The sequence below is a fragment of the Porites lutea genome, chromosome 5 (genome assembly GCF_958299795.1).
Source record: "Porites lutea chromosome 5, jaPorLute2.1, whole genome shotgun sequence".
NCBI classification, from domain to species: Eukaryota; Metazoa; Cnidaria; class Anthozoa; order Scleractinia; family Poritidae; genus Porites; species Porites lutea.
This window is the reverse complement of record NC_133205.1, coordinates 656,324-671,982: the sequence shown is the minus strand read 5'-3', so window position 1 is coordinate 671,982 and position 15,659 is coordinate 656,324. Positions and strand designations below refer to the sequence as shown.

General features: G+C 40.4%; 1 protein-coding gene across 1 annotated transcript in view; it reads right to left on the bottom strand.

Moving 5' to 3' along the window:
* Positions 1–15,659, bottom strand: part of LOC140936754 (hemicentin-1-like) — a 53,343-nt gene that overhangs the window by 29,694 nt on the left and 7,990 nt on the right. The window contains exons 10-32 of the mRNA XM_073386239.1: positions 15,307–15,630; positions 14,611–14,910; positions 13,417–13,767; positions 12,740–12,867; positions 11,771–11,978; positions 11,306–11,608; positions 10,540–10,884; positions 9,721–10,053; positions 8,962–9,267; positions 8,202–8,513; positions 7,584–7,913; positions 6,990–7,319; positions 6,457–6,786; positions 5,836–6,159; positions 5,417–5,746; positions 4,913–5,242; positions 4,468–4,797; positions 4,026–4,355; positions 3,183–3,512; positions 2,435–2,764; positions 1,679–2,008; positions 1,098–1,427; positions 204–524 (exon numbers count right to left, since the gene is read on the bottom strand). Of these exons, the coding sequence (XP_073242340.1) occupies positions 204–524; positions 1,098–1,427; positions 1,679–2,008; positions 2,435–2,764; positions 3,183–3,512; positions 4,026–4,355; positions 4,468–4,797; positions 4,913–5,242; positions 5,417–5,746; positions 5,836–6,159; positions 6,457–6,786; positions 6,990–7,319; positions 7,584–7,913; positions 8,202–8,513; positions 8,962–9,267; positions 9,721–10,053; positions 10,540–10,884; positions 11,306–11,608; positions 11,771–11,978; positions 12,740–12,867; positions 13,417–13,767; positions 14,611–14,910; positions 15,307–15,630 (7,185 nt within the window). The remainder of the gene's footprint in view (positions 1–203; positions 525–1,097; positions 1,428–1,678; positions 2,009–2,434; positions 2,765–3,182; positions 3,513–4,025; positions 4,356–4,467; positions 4,798–4,912; positions 5,243–5,416; positions 5,747–5,835; positions 6,160–6,456; positions 6,787–6,989; positions 7,320–7,583; positions 7,914–8,201; positions 8,514–8,961; positions 9,268–9,720; positions 10,054–10,539; positions 10,885–11,305; positions 11,609–11,770; positions 11,979–12,739; positions 12,868–13,416; positions 13,768–14,610; positions 14,911–15,306; positions 15,631–15,659) is intronic.

Below are 15,659 nucleotides of genomic sequence, written 5' to 3'. Positions count from 1 at the left end.
AGACGGTATATTTCGCTTTATAATGTGCATTTGCTCATTAGTCCTTGCAATTGAAGATTTTTGAATTATCGGGGTATTTGTAGAGGATAAAAATTGGACATTACAAGTGGTCCTTCTAACTCCTTAGCTCTATACAATATTTAAAGGGACAACCCAAATATGTTGGGAAAAGTTGATTCACTAAATTACTGAACATTTTTTACCTTTTACGTTCACGTTTGATGAAGAAGCAGCCATTCCAGCAGAGTTCTTCGAGGAGCATGTATAATTACCACTGTCGGAAGTCTCTAATTCAACTATAACAAGAGTTCCATTCCTAAGAGTCATACGGCCATCTGATGGAAGAGTCTGGTTCCCCTTTGTCCACGTAACGTGAGGAATAGGAATGCCTTTTACGGTACAATTGATTGACAGTTTAGTATCTATTACTGTCAATAGGTTTTGGCCAATAGTGATGTTAACTGTGCCTTCGGTTACTGACGTTATGTTACCAACTGAGTGGATTATTTGAGGTGCAACTGGCTCTGAAATAACATAAATACGTAATCATAAAATGATTATCAGAGTATCTCAGGCAAGTCACAATATTACTACTACCATTACTGCTACATGAAAAACAAAATATTTATAGTATGGCTAGCATATTATTCTCCACTACCTGGCAGACTAAAAAGCGTGGCTTTAAATACTCGAAATCACTGGAAAGACCCTCTGCCCCATTGTTAGAAATGCACAAGAGAAATTTATAGCACTAATGCCAGTGGGGCCTAGCAAATGTCTGAAACAATTAATTCACATAAAACTTAACCAGTTGGCTATTTACAAGCATAGCCGAGGATTTGAACACAGGACTACCGAGAACTAATCCAGCTAGCGGTTAGAGCGGGACTTGAACTCGGGGCCTCCGAATTGCAAGTCCAGCGGTCTAACCACTCGGCCACGTTGCCTCCTCATACAGATGAAATACATTTCGTAAGCTATGAGTAACATTTGATCCTAAAAACTGTTATTACTCAGGAGTATAACAATGTAGAATAACAACGGGCAAAAAGATAATATTATTTAACGTCCATGCACTTTTTTGCAATGAATTTTACCTATGATTGTCATCGTAGTAGATAAATCTTCCTTTCCAAAAACACTTTGAACACTGCAAGTATACTTTGCGCTGTCGCCCATTTCAGCTCTGTTCACAACCAAAGAACTATTAGATGTGAAAGACAATCGCTCCCCTTGGGAAATTGGTGATCCATCCTTGAACCAAGAAACAGAAGGCATTGGTACTCCACTAACAGGACACTTGATGGTAATTGTAGTGTTTAAAGCCGCAGTCACGTTATCACCAATGTTCGCTGTCACTGGGCCTCCATCACCAACAGGAATCTCGCTTCCGGATTTAGGTACCTCGATCGCTGGCCGCACGGGGTCTACATGTTACATGGAAAAATTTTGAAATTAATATGTGGTACCATTTTCGACGCAACTAAAACAAATGCAGGGTATTTTGGATATATTTTAATATACCCGGGCAACGACCAAACGAGTCAAGGACACAAATACGACAGAGGATTCAAGCTGGCTAATACGACCGTGCAAACCCAGTGGGAAAAAAACGTTGAATCGCAAGATAACAAACATGGCAAAATGTCGCATACAGCTCTAACTGTGATCTTCTTACCGACAACTTGCACGGTGCTCGAAGCGCTGTCTTTGCCAGAAACACTGCCTGCAGTACACGTGTATCGAGCATTGTCTACCTCGTCAGCTTCACTAATCAGCAACGAACCATCATCCTTCACTTTGTACCTGCCACCAATGATGATTTCCTGGCCATCTTTTGTCCACGTAACAGTTGGTTTTGGTATACCGCTGGTAGGACACTGAATGGTAATACTTGTATTGGTCAGTGCCGTGACGTTATCACCAGCGATCAAGGTTAGAGGAGTTAGGTCTTTCGCCAACACACTCGTAGACTTGTGAGAAATTTTTATAACTGGTTTAGATGGCCCTATTAGGATTTTTAACAGAAATGGAAGGTTAAGACCAACCCAAGCCAGATAAGGTACGAACGTATCATAAAATTACATTTGTTTGCTTGTCGCAGCAATGTGTTTGGAATTTACATGATATAGTAAAACCAAGAGACATTCTCTTTTGGTAAAACAACTGCACTTATAGCTTTTTCTTCTTCATAGACATTCGCTGTAATGGGGTCCCATTTTTTTAAATTTTCTAGTTCTTTTATGATTTACAAAAAGGTGCCTTTTTCTGGACCACCTTCAACAACTTTTTCTTACTAACCTCGGATCTCAAATTCCTAGAGTACGGTTCTATCTCTAAAACATGGGAGCGGAATGTATTAGAGAATTTTAAAGCATCTTATCACGTCACGGTTCATGAGTGTGAGGTAGCACAATTTAAAACAAAGACTTGCCTTTTATTTTGACCATGGAGGATAAGCTCTCCTCCCCGAAATGGCTTTTCACCTTACAAGTGTACTTGGCACTGTCTTCAGAGTCTGCACCTTTTATTATCAACGCATAATCTTTCATGATCGACAGTTTTTCGCCCTCGATAACGTCAACTCCACCTTTTGTCCAGGTAACAGAGGGTGTTGGCACTCCACTAACTGGACACCTGATTGTGATCGTAGTGTTCGCCGCAGCTGTTACGTTATCACCAATGTTCATAGTTACCGGACTACCGTCACCAACTGGAATGTCGACTCCAGGTTCAGGAACCTTGATAGCTGGCTTAGTAGGCTCTGTTGAACAAGATTAAGAGAAGAGTATAAAGAGGAAACACTTCCAGTTTATTTAAAAAAACACGCCGGGTCTGAAAAGCCTAAGCTTCGGGACCAACAGGCCAAGACCTTTGCGACAACACGACAAATGTCTCCTATCTGAGCAAAAGCCAAGCTATTGCAAGATCTCTCATCCTGTCATACCGATATAAGTATCAGAAACCAATATTGTGACGGAGTACATCGACCTTACTTTATAGAGAATAAAAACTTCCAGCAGAACTGGGTCAATATATAACTCTAGTGGTAGTACTTTAAAAGCGACAATGGCTTGAAAGACGCCGTAATGAAATGGCTCGAAGCCCAATCTTACTTGACAAATCAACCAACAACAAAACAAGGTTAAAAAAATCGCTGGTCGAAGTTTTTAATAGCTCACCTACAACCTTTACCACGCTTGTCGCACTGTCTTTGCCTGCCACACTGTCCGCAGTGCATGTGTATCGAGCATCATCTTCTTCATCAGCTTCACCGATCAGCAATGAACCATCGTTCTGTACTGTATACCTCTCCCCCACTGAGATTTCGCGCCCATCTTTTGTCCACGTAACAACTGGTTTTGGTATGCCGGTGGTTGGACAAGTAATGGTAATAGATGTATTGGCAAGTGCTGTTAAGTTATCTCCAATCGAAATGGATACTGGACTGCGGTCATTCGATTCAATTGTTTTTGGTTCTTCCGGGGTCTTCAAGACAGGCTTGGAATGTCCTATGAAAGATTTAACATTATAATCAAAGAACGAACTGCTAACAACAGGTAACAAGTTGTTGGATTAAAAAAATTCTTATGTAACCATTCTTCTCACTATGTTTCCCGGCGTATTTACTAGCTGCAAAGTGACTAACATGTACCATAGGTAATAAAGCTACTATACCAATTGACCAATATAAGACCCTTAAAAAATTAGTAACGCTTGATTAGTATTGACTTCTGGTCTTAGCGGTGAAATGGCAGCATTAAACAATTTCTTGACGCATCGACAGAGCACGAAAGGATTAATAGGGGGAGACGTATATAAAAATGGGCCGACAGCAATTAAATTTGAATATTAAATGCATTTAAAATAAAGATTTTCATTTAGACAAAGACAACAAGAAGCTGTTTAAGATTTTTTACCCAGGCTTCTATTAAGCTTTCTAGAATAAAAACAAAGCAACTTGTGTTTAACATCAACACCTCATCAAAGCACTTTCGTCTTACTTCGCAAATGGTAGCCCTTACCAACTATAGTGACCTTAGATGAGATATTCTTTCTTCCAAACTGACTGTGTACACTGCAAATGAACTTTGCACTGTCTTCTATTTCAGCTCTTTTTATGACGAGAGAGTTGTCACTTCTAATAAAGACGTTATCGCTTCCCAGAATGTTTTGTTCATCTTTTGTCCAGGTAACAGAAGGTGTTGGTACTCCACTCACTGGACACTTGATTGTGATGGTAGTGTTGGAAGCTGCTGTCACGTTATCACCGATGTTCATTGTCACTGGGCTGCCGTCACCAACTGGAATATCGCGTCCGGATTCCGGGACATCGATTTCTGGCTTTATTGGTGCTGGAATGAAAACATTGTTCTTTAAGTTGGCTGGTTTGGCCGATACAACAACAATGAGCTGCATTTTGTCGTAGCAAAGATAAACAGTACCAAATTGAAGTTGATGACTTACCAACAACCTTCACCACGCTTGATGTGCTGTCTTTTCCAGTCACACTTTCTGCATTGCACGTATATCGGGCATTGTCGTCTTCATCAGTTTTACTGATCACCAACGAACTATCATCCTGTACTGTGTATTTGCCACCAATAAGAAGTTTTTCACCATCTTTTGTCCAAGTGACAGTTGGTTTAGGTACTCCGGTGGTAGGACACTGAATGGTAATACTTGTATTGGTAAGTGATGTTACATTATCACCGATGGTCAACGTTATGGGACTTCGATCCAGGGCTTCTATCGTTCTTGGCTTGCCAGGGATAATGACCTCTGGTTTGGTGGGTTCTTTGAAGCAAACAGATCAAAGTTAAAGACCTACAGATTAACACTTGGGCGTTTATTTAAAGAAACACATAAATGTTTGGACAGAATTTAAAAATTCATTGTTGCTTGCAGTAACCTTTTATCTTGACAACTGAAGAGGTGTTATCTTTTCCAAACTTGCTTTTAACGACGCAAGTGTATTCTGCGCTGTCGTCTACGTCGGTTTCTTTAAGGACGAGAGACCCCTCATATGTAACGTAAAATTCATCACCAGGAACAATCTTTACTCCATCTTTTGTCCATGTAACAGAAGGTGTTGGTACTCCAGTCGCTGTACACTTGATGGTGATGGTAGTGTTTGAAGCTGCTGTTACGTTATCACCAATGTTTATAGTTACGGGACTGCCGTCTCCAACGGGAATCTCACGCCCAGGTTCAGAGACTTGGATCATTGGTTTGGCTGGCTCTGTATATATTCAAGAATAATTACGAGTTACTTCTTTCAAGTATTACATTTACGCTTTACCAGCGCTTTACTTTTTCTTAGATGCATACTTTTGAAATAGGCTTAATGAATCAGCACACTTCCCACTTTCTAAAGAGGAACTATTTTGTAACGGCTCCTTTCGACGACACTTACCAACTACCACCAAGATGCTAGATGCGCCATCTTTGCCAACCAAACTCTCTGCAGTGCATGTATATCGAGCATTATCAACTTTATCAGCTCCAATAATCAGCAATGAACTATCATCCTGGACTATGTATCTACTACCACTTGGAAGTTCCTGGCCATCTTTTGTCCACGTGACAGTTGGTTTTGGGACGCCACTGGTAGGACACTGAATGGTTATACTTGTATTGGTTAGTGCTGTCACATTATCACCAATGGTCAATGTTATGGGACTCCGATCTTGAGCATTTATCGCCTCTGGTTTGGCCGAGGTTTGAACGAAAGGCTTAATCGGACCTGAGGAAGCAAATGCACCGAATATATTAACAAAGATTCTGCATTACTGAAGAAGATACTATAACAAAGTAAAACTGTGCAATACTAACCTAATACATTGACAAGTGACATCAAACTGCTTGTTCCAGCTACACTTTGAACACTGCAAGAGTACTTTGCACTGGTTGTAACACCTTTTATTACCAGCGAGTTGTCAGCTTTGAAGTAGACTCGTTCTCCACCAGCAAGTGGCACTCCATCCTTCATCCACGTGACAGAAGGTGTTGGTACTCCACTCACTGGACACTTGATGGTGATGGTAGTGTTTGTGGCTGCTGTTACGTTATCACCGATGTTCATTGTCACTGGGCTGCCGTCACCGACTGGAATTTCACGTCCGGATTCAGGGACCTCAATGGCAGGCTTAGCTGGTCCTATTGAATTTAGAAAGGCAAAATCTAATATTTAAGACAATAGCAATTAGGAATGACACTTCAAAGTTACCAGAAAAGCGTTTTCTTCTTCACCCGCCACTTGTCTTATATCCTGTAAGGGGATTTTCTCTGCAGTTCTCTTTTAATCATCTCGCGAATTCCTGTAATTTTCCTCGGTATTTAAAATTCGATAACGTCATATAAAATTACCAATTTATTATAACTGGTGAATACACCACGCAAATGCCATTTTTCTAATTGTCGATAATCTTAACACACATCCTGTAAGTTTCTTACCTACGATTTTAACCATGCTTGTAGAGCTGTCTTCTCCAGCAGCACTGTCTGCGGTGCACGTGTATCGAGCATTGTCTTCTTCACCAGCTTCATTAATCATCAATGAGCCATCATCCTGTACTTTGTACCTGCCACCACTGGGGATTTCCTGGCCATCTTTTGTCCACGTCACAGATGGTTTTGGTACACCGGTGGTTGGACACTGAATGGTTATACTCGTATTGGTAAGTGCCGTGACGTTATCACCGATGTTCAAGGTTATGGGACTTCGATCCTGAGCTTCTATCGCCTTTGGTTTTTCAGAAATGTCAATGATAGGTTTGGATGGTTCTGCAAATTATGAAAAAAGAGCATTACAAATTACAAAACGAGAAGACAACTGGATGCTGAGTTGTTAAGCTTCGCGTTTCAAAACAGCAAAAGGGGTTTCCACCACAAAATACACCACCGCATATAAATGCACCATTGAAACTGTCACTACACTATATTTACCATAAATTGTAAGTCTGGAGAAAAATTAAAAGGAAACTTGCCTATGATGCGAACAACTGAAGAGATATCATCCTTTCCAAATTTGCTTTGAGCGCTGCAAGTGTATTTTCCGCCATCTTCTATCTTCGTTCCCTTAAGAACTAGAGAGTTGTCCGCCGTAATGGAAAGTGCTTTTACAGAATCAATATCAACTCCATTTTTTGTCCAGGTAACAGAAGGTGTTGGTACTCCACTCACTGGACACTTGATTGTGATGGTAGTGTTGGAAGCTGCTGTCACGTTATCACCGATGTTCATAGTCACTGGACCGCCGTCACCAACAGGAATTTCAACTCCAGATTCAGGAACCTGGACAACTGGTTGTTCGGGTTCTAAACGGGCAGAATGCTAATTTAGTGTCTTAATTACATGTGAGCTCCTTGAAACTGATGTAAGCTGATGTAAACCTAAACGTCTGTGAACATCTCTACAGATCGAATACAAAGAGCTAACACATTAACCATTTACCCCTTGCAGTGATTTTGGGGTTATAAGTAGTCTTCCAAGACCCGTAAAATCTCCTTTCAAGGTTTTAGTACCACTGACAGCTATCGCTAACAAACATGTAAACATATATTTGTTGCAGCACTATTTACCTTTAACTTGTACGACACTTGATGCGCTGTCTTTGCCTGCTACACTGTCTGCAATGCACGTGTATCGAGCAGTGTCTTCCTTATCAGCTTCACTAATCATCAATGAACCATCATCCTGAATTGTGTACCTTCCCCTACTCAGGATTTGCTGGCCATCTTTTGTCCAAGTGACAGTTGGTTTTGGTACGCCGGTGGTTGGACACTGAATGGTAATACTTGTATTCGTAAGTGCTGTCACGTTATCTCCAATGGTCAAGGTCACGGGACTTAGGTCTTGAGCTTCTATGTTCTTTGGATCATCAATGATCTGCACAACAGGCTTGGAAGGGTCTGTTAAATTAAAGGGGCTCTTGTTGAAAACTAGCGTCATTTGCATATAGATTGATAATGCGCTTTAAGAATGGGTTACAACAATCTACGTCACTATATGCCTCGATGATAAGGACAAAAGGAAAATATTTCAGGCAGCTTATTTTATCTTCAAAGCGTTCTGTGATGATAATATTGGGACAGTATTGATTCCCACAGGTATACATTTCTGATACGATGATGTCGGATAGGTTTTTTTGTTTGTTTGTTTGTTTTTGTTTCTTTTTTCCTGAATCATCAATCACTTACCGAGAATTGTGAAGTAACTTTCTTGTATTTCCGCGCCTAAAAAATTAACAGCCGAACACGAAACAGTCTGCAAATTAAGCAGGTCAGGGTTCTTCAACATGAGCACGGTCTTGTTTGAAAAATCAAACATTTGGTTTCCATTAAGCAGCCACGTGATCGCAGGATCAGGTACACCTTCTGCTTTACAAAAGATAGATACACTTGATCCTCCCACAAATGTGAGGTTACTTCCAATGTCCAGTTCAATGGCTGTAACCTTATCAGTTATACGAACATCTTCAATTTTGGACTTAATGGTTGGCTTTCTTCCAACTGTGAATAAGAATAAAAAAAATAAATAACAAAATAGTAAACCACCGGTTTATTGCAAGGTAAAAAGCCTAATATTGTAACAAGTAGCTTATTTATCATCCCGTAATTTTCCGTTTTCCTCTGTGCTTTATTTTTTGGCCATTTTGTCTCCCTTAAGCATGACCAAACCAGCTCGAGTTTTTGGAGCGAGTTCAACAAAACAACGGTGATACTTTGAGAGCGATGGAACTAGTTGTGTTGGTACAAGTTTCAACCAGCCCTAAGCCTAAATTTTTGAGAGTGTAAGGTAAAAGGTTACTAGAAGATCTATCATTTACTTTTTTAAATTGGAATAGAATGTTTTTTAACACGGGCCATTCTTTACATTGTAATTAAAGAAACCATAAAAGACAAGACGAAAAAGGACAACGACAAAAAAATAGGCAAAATATTTATTTCGTCTTTTTACCTCTCACAGTGAGTATAGCTGACTGCCTGTCGGATCCCAGGAAATTATCTGCTGAGCAAGTGTATCGCCCTGAATCTTCCTTAGTGACGCTTCTTAGATGTAAGAAATTTGTTCCAGAATTCTCCACTTTTTTGCCATCATTACTCCACGATAATGAAGGCGGTGGGATTCCTTCCGCCAAACACTCTATAGTGACGTTGCTTTTGTCAAGCACAGTGAGCTTTTCTCCAATTGTAATGTTCACTGATAGGCGTCTGAGTAGCTCGGTCTCCTCTGATGCTAGGAAAATTTTCGGCTTCACAGGTTCTGTTCGATGGAGCAAAAGAAGCAGCACACACACAACGTTAAAATAGTCGTAATGACAAATAAAAGGAACACATGGTGGGTAGGTGCATAAGGTCTAAAGTATCAAGAGACGTAAATTGGTTCCAAAGATCTGTTTCAAGCCTTTTCTTACACTTCTAAAAGACCGCCTCTCTGATATGGAGAAATAGATGTTATTTTCATACAGAAGAATATTTATTGCCCTTTATTCTTAAGAAATTATCAAAAAAGGAATCAAAGTAGAGGTTAAGAAATTAATATATAAAGAGCAAACGAAACTAATACCAAAATCAGTCATCTTTGAGAACTAGGTAGTGAATGTCGTGAAAGTTCGGTCATTTTTATAATTCCAGTCCCTTACTACACCGAATTTTACAAGCTTTTTAATCATGTTATCGACAGTGGCAAAAAAGCACTGACTGCAATATTTCTTACCAACAAAAGTGATATTTGAAACCGCTGCTGTTTGCCCACCGGGACTAGAGGCGGTACACATGTATAAGCCCGAGTCAGACTTCTGAGCCCTCAGCAAGTTGATCTTGTTGTTACCCATAAGCAGGCGTTCCGAGTCGGATTCAGTTATAGCAGTGGAGTCTTTGACCCAGCTGACACTGGGTTTAGGGAATCCAGTGACGTCACAAGTAATACCGACGGGTGTCCCAGTTAGTGTTGTAACCTTGGTTCCGATCTTCACTTTGAGAACTTTGCGCGTGGGATCAAACACTTCAACTGAGATGTTTGATGAATCGATGATGGGAAACGTCGGTTCTGGCACAGGGAAATAACACACAAGTTACTTCGGTGCATTAAAGCATTTCATATGTATCGGTCATCCTTGCGTATCCCACTTCGATGGGGTTTGTAATTCAATATATAATATAACTCAACTGCGCTTCGCACAGTCGTTACATCAAAATTTGACCTTAGACCTAGCTCTGACAGATCTAAGAAGCAGGTTAAATTAAAACATCCAAACATGTCACAAGAGTGATCCAGAAGTTGTTATGGTTAGGTTTGTGGTGAATATGTTATTTCGTCTAATTTATAAGAGTCTGAATTTCAAAATTTACTGGAGACCATGCTGCCTGAACCTACTAACGTCCCCACACTAGGGGTTCGCATATTCGTACCCCTTTTCTAATGGACCTTAGATCCACAATAAAAGAAGTTGTAAAAAGAGGCTTTTTCAAAGAAAGCGAGAGAACAGGGAAATAGAAGTCTTTACCGTTATGTGTATCATTTCTTAGAACTCACCAACAACAGTTGTAAACGAAGCCTCTCGGGCTTCACCAGCAATGTTGGTTGCGACACAGGTGTACACGCCATCGTCATCCGGGGTCATCTCCACAACCTTCAAATTACCTGTGGTCTCATCAATCTGAAGAGTGTCACTGATCTGCACAGGAAGCCCATTAAAGAGCCAGGAGATGGACGGTACAGGAAACCCTTCTATTGGGCAGCGTAAAAGAAGGTCCCTTCCTTCCAGAATAGTTACATTCCCCCCAATGGTGTGCTGTACTATTTTTCGGCCGTCTACGACAACTTGGTTTGTTCCAGATGCGATGATACGTGGAACTGTGGCTGATTCAATCTCACGATCTAAGAAAAAAGTAGCCAAACTCTCACACGTGACAATATTATATAGTATTCCTTCGTACAATATTAGTAATTAAATATCGCGAAACCATGACACTCTAAGTTACCCGGCCTTAATCGAATTTAGGGAGATCTCAAATTGCGCTTAGCAAAATGATTTCTGTAACAGCCAGGACACCTCCAACCAGCTGCAGTAACCTCTGGGAAGTCGAGTTGTCTGGATAAGTTAGTAGTCTACAAGCTTTGAGTGCTAAACTATGAAAACTTTGAATTCTTCAGTTAAAATATGACCGAATGGATTGTCAAGTAAGATTGTTAGCGACGTAAAGCAAAAGGGTTTAATTTTTAGTTTGGGCAGTTTTAATTTCCCCGATATGACATGAAGCACCCTGGATGTATTAAAAGGGAAGTTGTTTCTACCAACCAAGTATTATGACTGTTGAATTAGCCATGACGGAACCACCCAGGTTCTCTGCCACACAAGAATAAACTCCAGTTGCATTTTTATCGAAAGCAAACATCCTGTAAAGCGTGCTGGAAGCGTTTAAAGCCACGCCGTCTTTCTGCCAAGAAACGGTAGGATTCGGCAGTCCTTCAGAGGCGCAGACGAATGTAATATTGCTGCCAACCAATGTGGTTATATTGGCGCCAATTGTTGTTGTGTATTCGACTGTGGTCAGCAACCGTACTGAGGATTCACTTGTTGTGATGGTCGGCGCTCTGGGCTCTGTTGAATATCAATAAGGCGTGAAGAAGATGAGCGCACGATGTTTGTTTATCAGATGACTTTTTCTAGTTTGAAATGTCATACCAGACTAGACTATTCCGAGCTACCGACGTAAAATAACGATTCTTTACTTTTTACCTTTTAGATAAAGAGAACACTTACCCAAGAGAACAACATTTGACCAGGCGCGGTCATTTCCCAAAGGATTCGATGCAGAGCAGCCATAGCGTCCGGCATCAGATAAATCGCTCTCCTCACTTAGGACCAAATCATTATTAACAGTCTGGTGTTTACTTTGCAACAGCCCTCCATTGAACGTCCACTGGACTTTTGCCAAGGGTATGGCAACCACGGGACATTCTATCGTGAACTGAACAAAATTAAAGTTGCGAAGTATTAAGTGACTCCCTTTTGGCAGGATAAACACAGGAACAACGTCGTGTGAGAGTTAAATTAAAGATAAATCAGGGGCACCCAACATCAATTTTCGGAATATATCTGCTCGGAAGACGATCTGAGATCTAGAATTTTCGGAACATTTGTTGTAAAATTTCTTGTTGCCTGCCTCTCCTAGGATTTTCGATCATCTAAAATATAGTCTAATTGCCCATTTTTAACGGATTTTTACCCTAAAAAGGTCACCTAGAATTTTCGGGAGCATTTTTTGTGGCTGAAATTTTCGAAAAGGTAAGTTTTGATCCCTATAATTTTCGCATCACAAATCCGAACAGATGACAAATTTTTAGGGGATAAAAATATGCCTTTATCTACCGTTTAAATTCTAAAATACGTTTAACAATACTATGTTTAAGTGGTTTTGAACTGTATTCTCGTTGGGTACCCCTGATAACTGATTGAAATTCGTCCAGGACTAGGCAGAGGGTAATAACTGTTATAACGTTGATAGCTGTAGGAGTTGCGGTTCCTTGAAAAACCACCTCACAACTACATAGAAACGAAAACGCAGTTTTTTTGGGCATCTTCCGTAGAAGAAGAAACCTGTGTGTCTAGGTCCTTCCAGTGTAGTCCACAAAGTACTAGTTAAATGAAAAACCAATTTGAAATGGAAAGTAAATGATATATGAACTCGCATTACTCAAACCAAGGATTGAGAAAAAAGGATTCTCGTACCTTTGTTTTAGTGAATGTCCGCACATCGTCGCCAACAGTGACTTTGAAGGGATCCCTGGTAACAAGCGATTCCTTCACACCTACTGATCCCGTGACCCATGTTGACTTGATTAAAGGCTGAACACGCTCTGTAACAAAACCAAAATGCGCCTCAGTTCCACAATAACTGAAAAGTTTAATTAAAGTGGAACAATTTTTTGCTTTATGTTTTGTGCGCAAAGCCTAAGTTAGTGAGAATGAATTGCTGAGAAAGCTATCTTGCCCTTCATCGGAACTGAAAGTGGGTGCCTGGGGTAGCCAAGGTGGGAGACGTTAAAAACAAAAGTTATGAAAATAAGTTCAGAACTGCTGAAACAATCGCTACACAGCTTCCACAAACCGCTGGAGAACTTGAAAAAATTATATTCGTAAGAAAACAGCAACGTTCTACGTAAGCCTGAATTTGAGACCCTGCTAAGCTCGTGGTGGTTCACTTTCTTAAAATTTCACTTAAGTAGTCATCTCCATCATCCCTCTTGAGTCCCGTTGTATCTCTCCATTTTGTGACATAAAAACAGGCGTTTCCTGCGCTCAACTAGCGTTCGCAGATTCCCTAATCTCGAAAATTACCCTCCAAAGAGGGCAAAAACTATTCCATACAGAGTAACACAACACTTTTGTTAAGCTTTATTACTTACCGAAAAACCTCACTTTTGAGAAAACCGTCTTAGAACCGCCGCCATTGTATGCCCTACAACTGAAGACTTCATCGTTTGCAGAAGACCGGGATGTCCTGACAAGAAGGGTGCTACTGGTGCCGTTATACGGAGAAACGAAATATCCTTGACGCTCCAATCGGTCGTTTAACACTTGGTTTCCAACTGCCCAGCTCACAGTAGGTGTTGGAAAGCCGGACACGCGGCAAATAAAATCGATTTTGGTTCCTTGCGCCACTCGCAGCTGTGTTCCTATGGGGACGACCAGAGCCGCCCCTTCTTCAAAGGCTTCTATCGTCTTGTTACTGGATTGAATCTTGGGTGGAATGGCAGCTAGAATGGAAAATAAACGGTCGTTTAATTACACGTAACTTTATTTTGAAGCTTAAAAAGACGATGGCAGCGAAAGCCCTTAAGTGAACAAGCGCTGTTAACCCCTTCTTTTGATGACCGTATGCAAGTCAAATTAAAACAAAAAAATCCGTAGTCATGTGATGATACGTAAAAAAACGTGAGTATGGTAAACTACAGAGTTGTCGGATTGCTTATTTTGACGTTCTTAATTACTTAAGCTCCTCTTTTATCTCTAAAATGGTTTATTGAATAAGTCTGGCTTTACTGATGAATTTTCTTTATACTGGCAATTACAAAAGGTGTTTGGTTTAAATCTCTCCTTAAAACTTATGACAAGTTTGTGGCAACAAACCACACTACCTCGGCATTATGGTGAGTAGGATTAATACGTGAATAGGACAATTGCACGATGACGTCATTTTACTACAACTACCAGAATCCTTCAGTTTGTTGTTTTCTTGTGCAAATTCGGGCTATTGTTCTTTAAATCTCAGTGGAATTGACAAATTTAAATAACAAAGCAAAGCAGTCAAACATCGTCATCGTGAAAATGGCCTATTGCTATCGCATGTGAACAGAGAAACAAACAGTAGCTATGTTTTCCAATTACTTTGAACATCCATAAGTAAGCGTGTTTTATGATTTTGAGTCAGTTTTTAAGATAAAAAGCCTTAAATCTCACAATTAGAAACAGAGATTGACGCTGAAACAGCTCGCACTGATACGGATACTGATACTGAAATTTTTCTTAATCTAACCTAGTATAGGTTAGATAATCGAAAGGAAACGTTCATTTAGCATTTGGCGGCCGGTTATCCTTACATATGACGTTCAATCTTGTTGTTTTTCGGTCCTCTCCACCCACGTTAGTTGCGAGGCATGTGTAATCTCCAGAACTTTCCTCCTCGAGGATTCCGAGGTCAAGTTTAAATCCAGATCCCACGGTCTTGCTTCCTCGCAGCCAAAAAATCTGTGGTGTCGGCCTTCCTTGCACAGTGCACGTCAGCTCCAAATCAATTCCATCTCGACAGAGAATGTTACCTCCGACAGCTTCTGATAGCCTTATGATGCGCTCTATAGTTAAGTTTCTTCCAGTCTGCGTTATTCGGGGCTTGATGGGTTCTAAGAAAAATAAGTGAACTCAAAATAAAATACAAATTTCGCTGAAATGAAATATTTGTTACCTGCGTTGCAAAGCAGATTTTATTTTGCGAGTGGAAAACTCTTCTTCGATTTTCGGTTAATTTCACTTTTCTTAATGAAGAATGAACTTTGTTGTATTAGTAAGAAATCCATAAGCAGAAATACTTCAGATGCCCCGGAAATCAATTTCGCATTTGTTGATACATGAACTGTCCACATTTTTACATGATGAATAAAGTTGATGTTGTAAGTAATGGTAGCGGTTGCGGTGGAGGAGGTGCTTTCACATAACTGTATTTGTTGTTTCCAGGGTTATTGGCTGGCTGTGCCTTGCAGTAATCAAGCTTACTAGCAAGTTAATTTTAAAGCTCTTACCTAATACGTCTACCTGTGTAGAAGTGGCTGTTTTTCCGATAGTGTTGTTAGCAGTACAGGTAAACAAGCCCTTGTCACTCCGACGAATGGCACGAACAACAAGAGTACCATTATGAACGGAGAACCTTTCAGAGAAATCAATCTGTTTCCCTTGTCTAAGCCAAAAGATCGAAGGTTCAGGGATTCCAGATGTTGTGCACGTGATCTCCAGGCTAACACCGGACAATACCGTGACGCGTGTTCCAATTTGAACGGAAACAGGGCTCAAGTTAGTGATATGTTCCACGGAAGTGGATGAAGCTTCAATCTTTGGAAGTGTTCCGTCTATAAAAAGGAAAGTAATCTCAGCTATA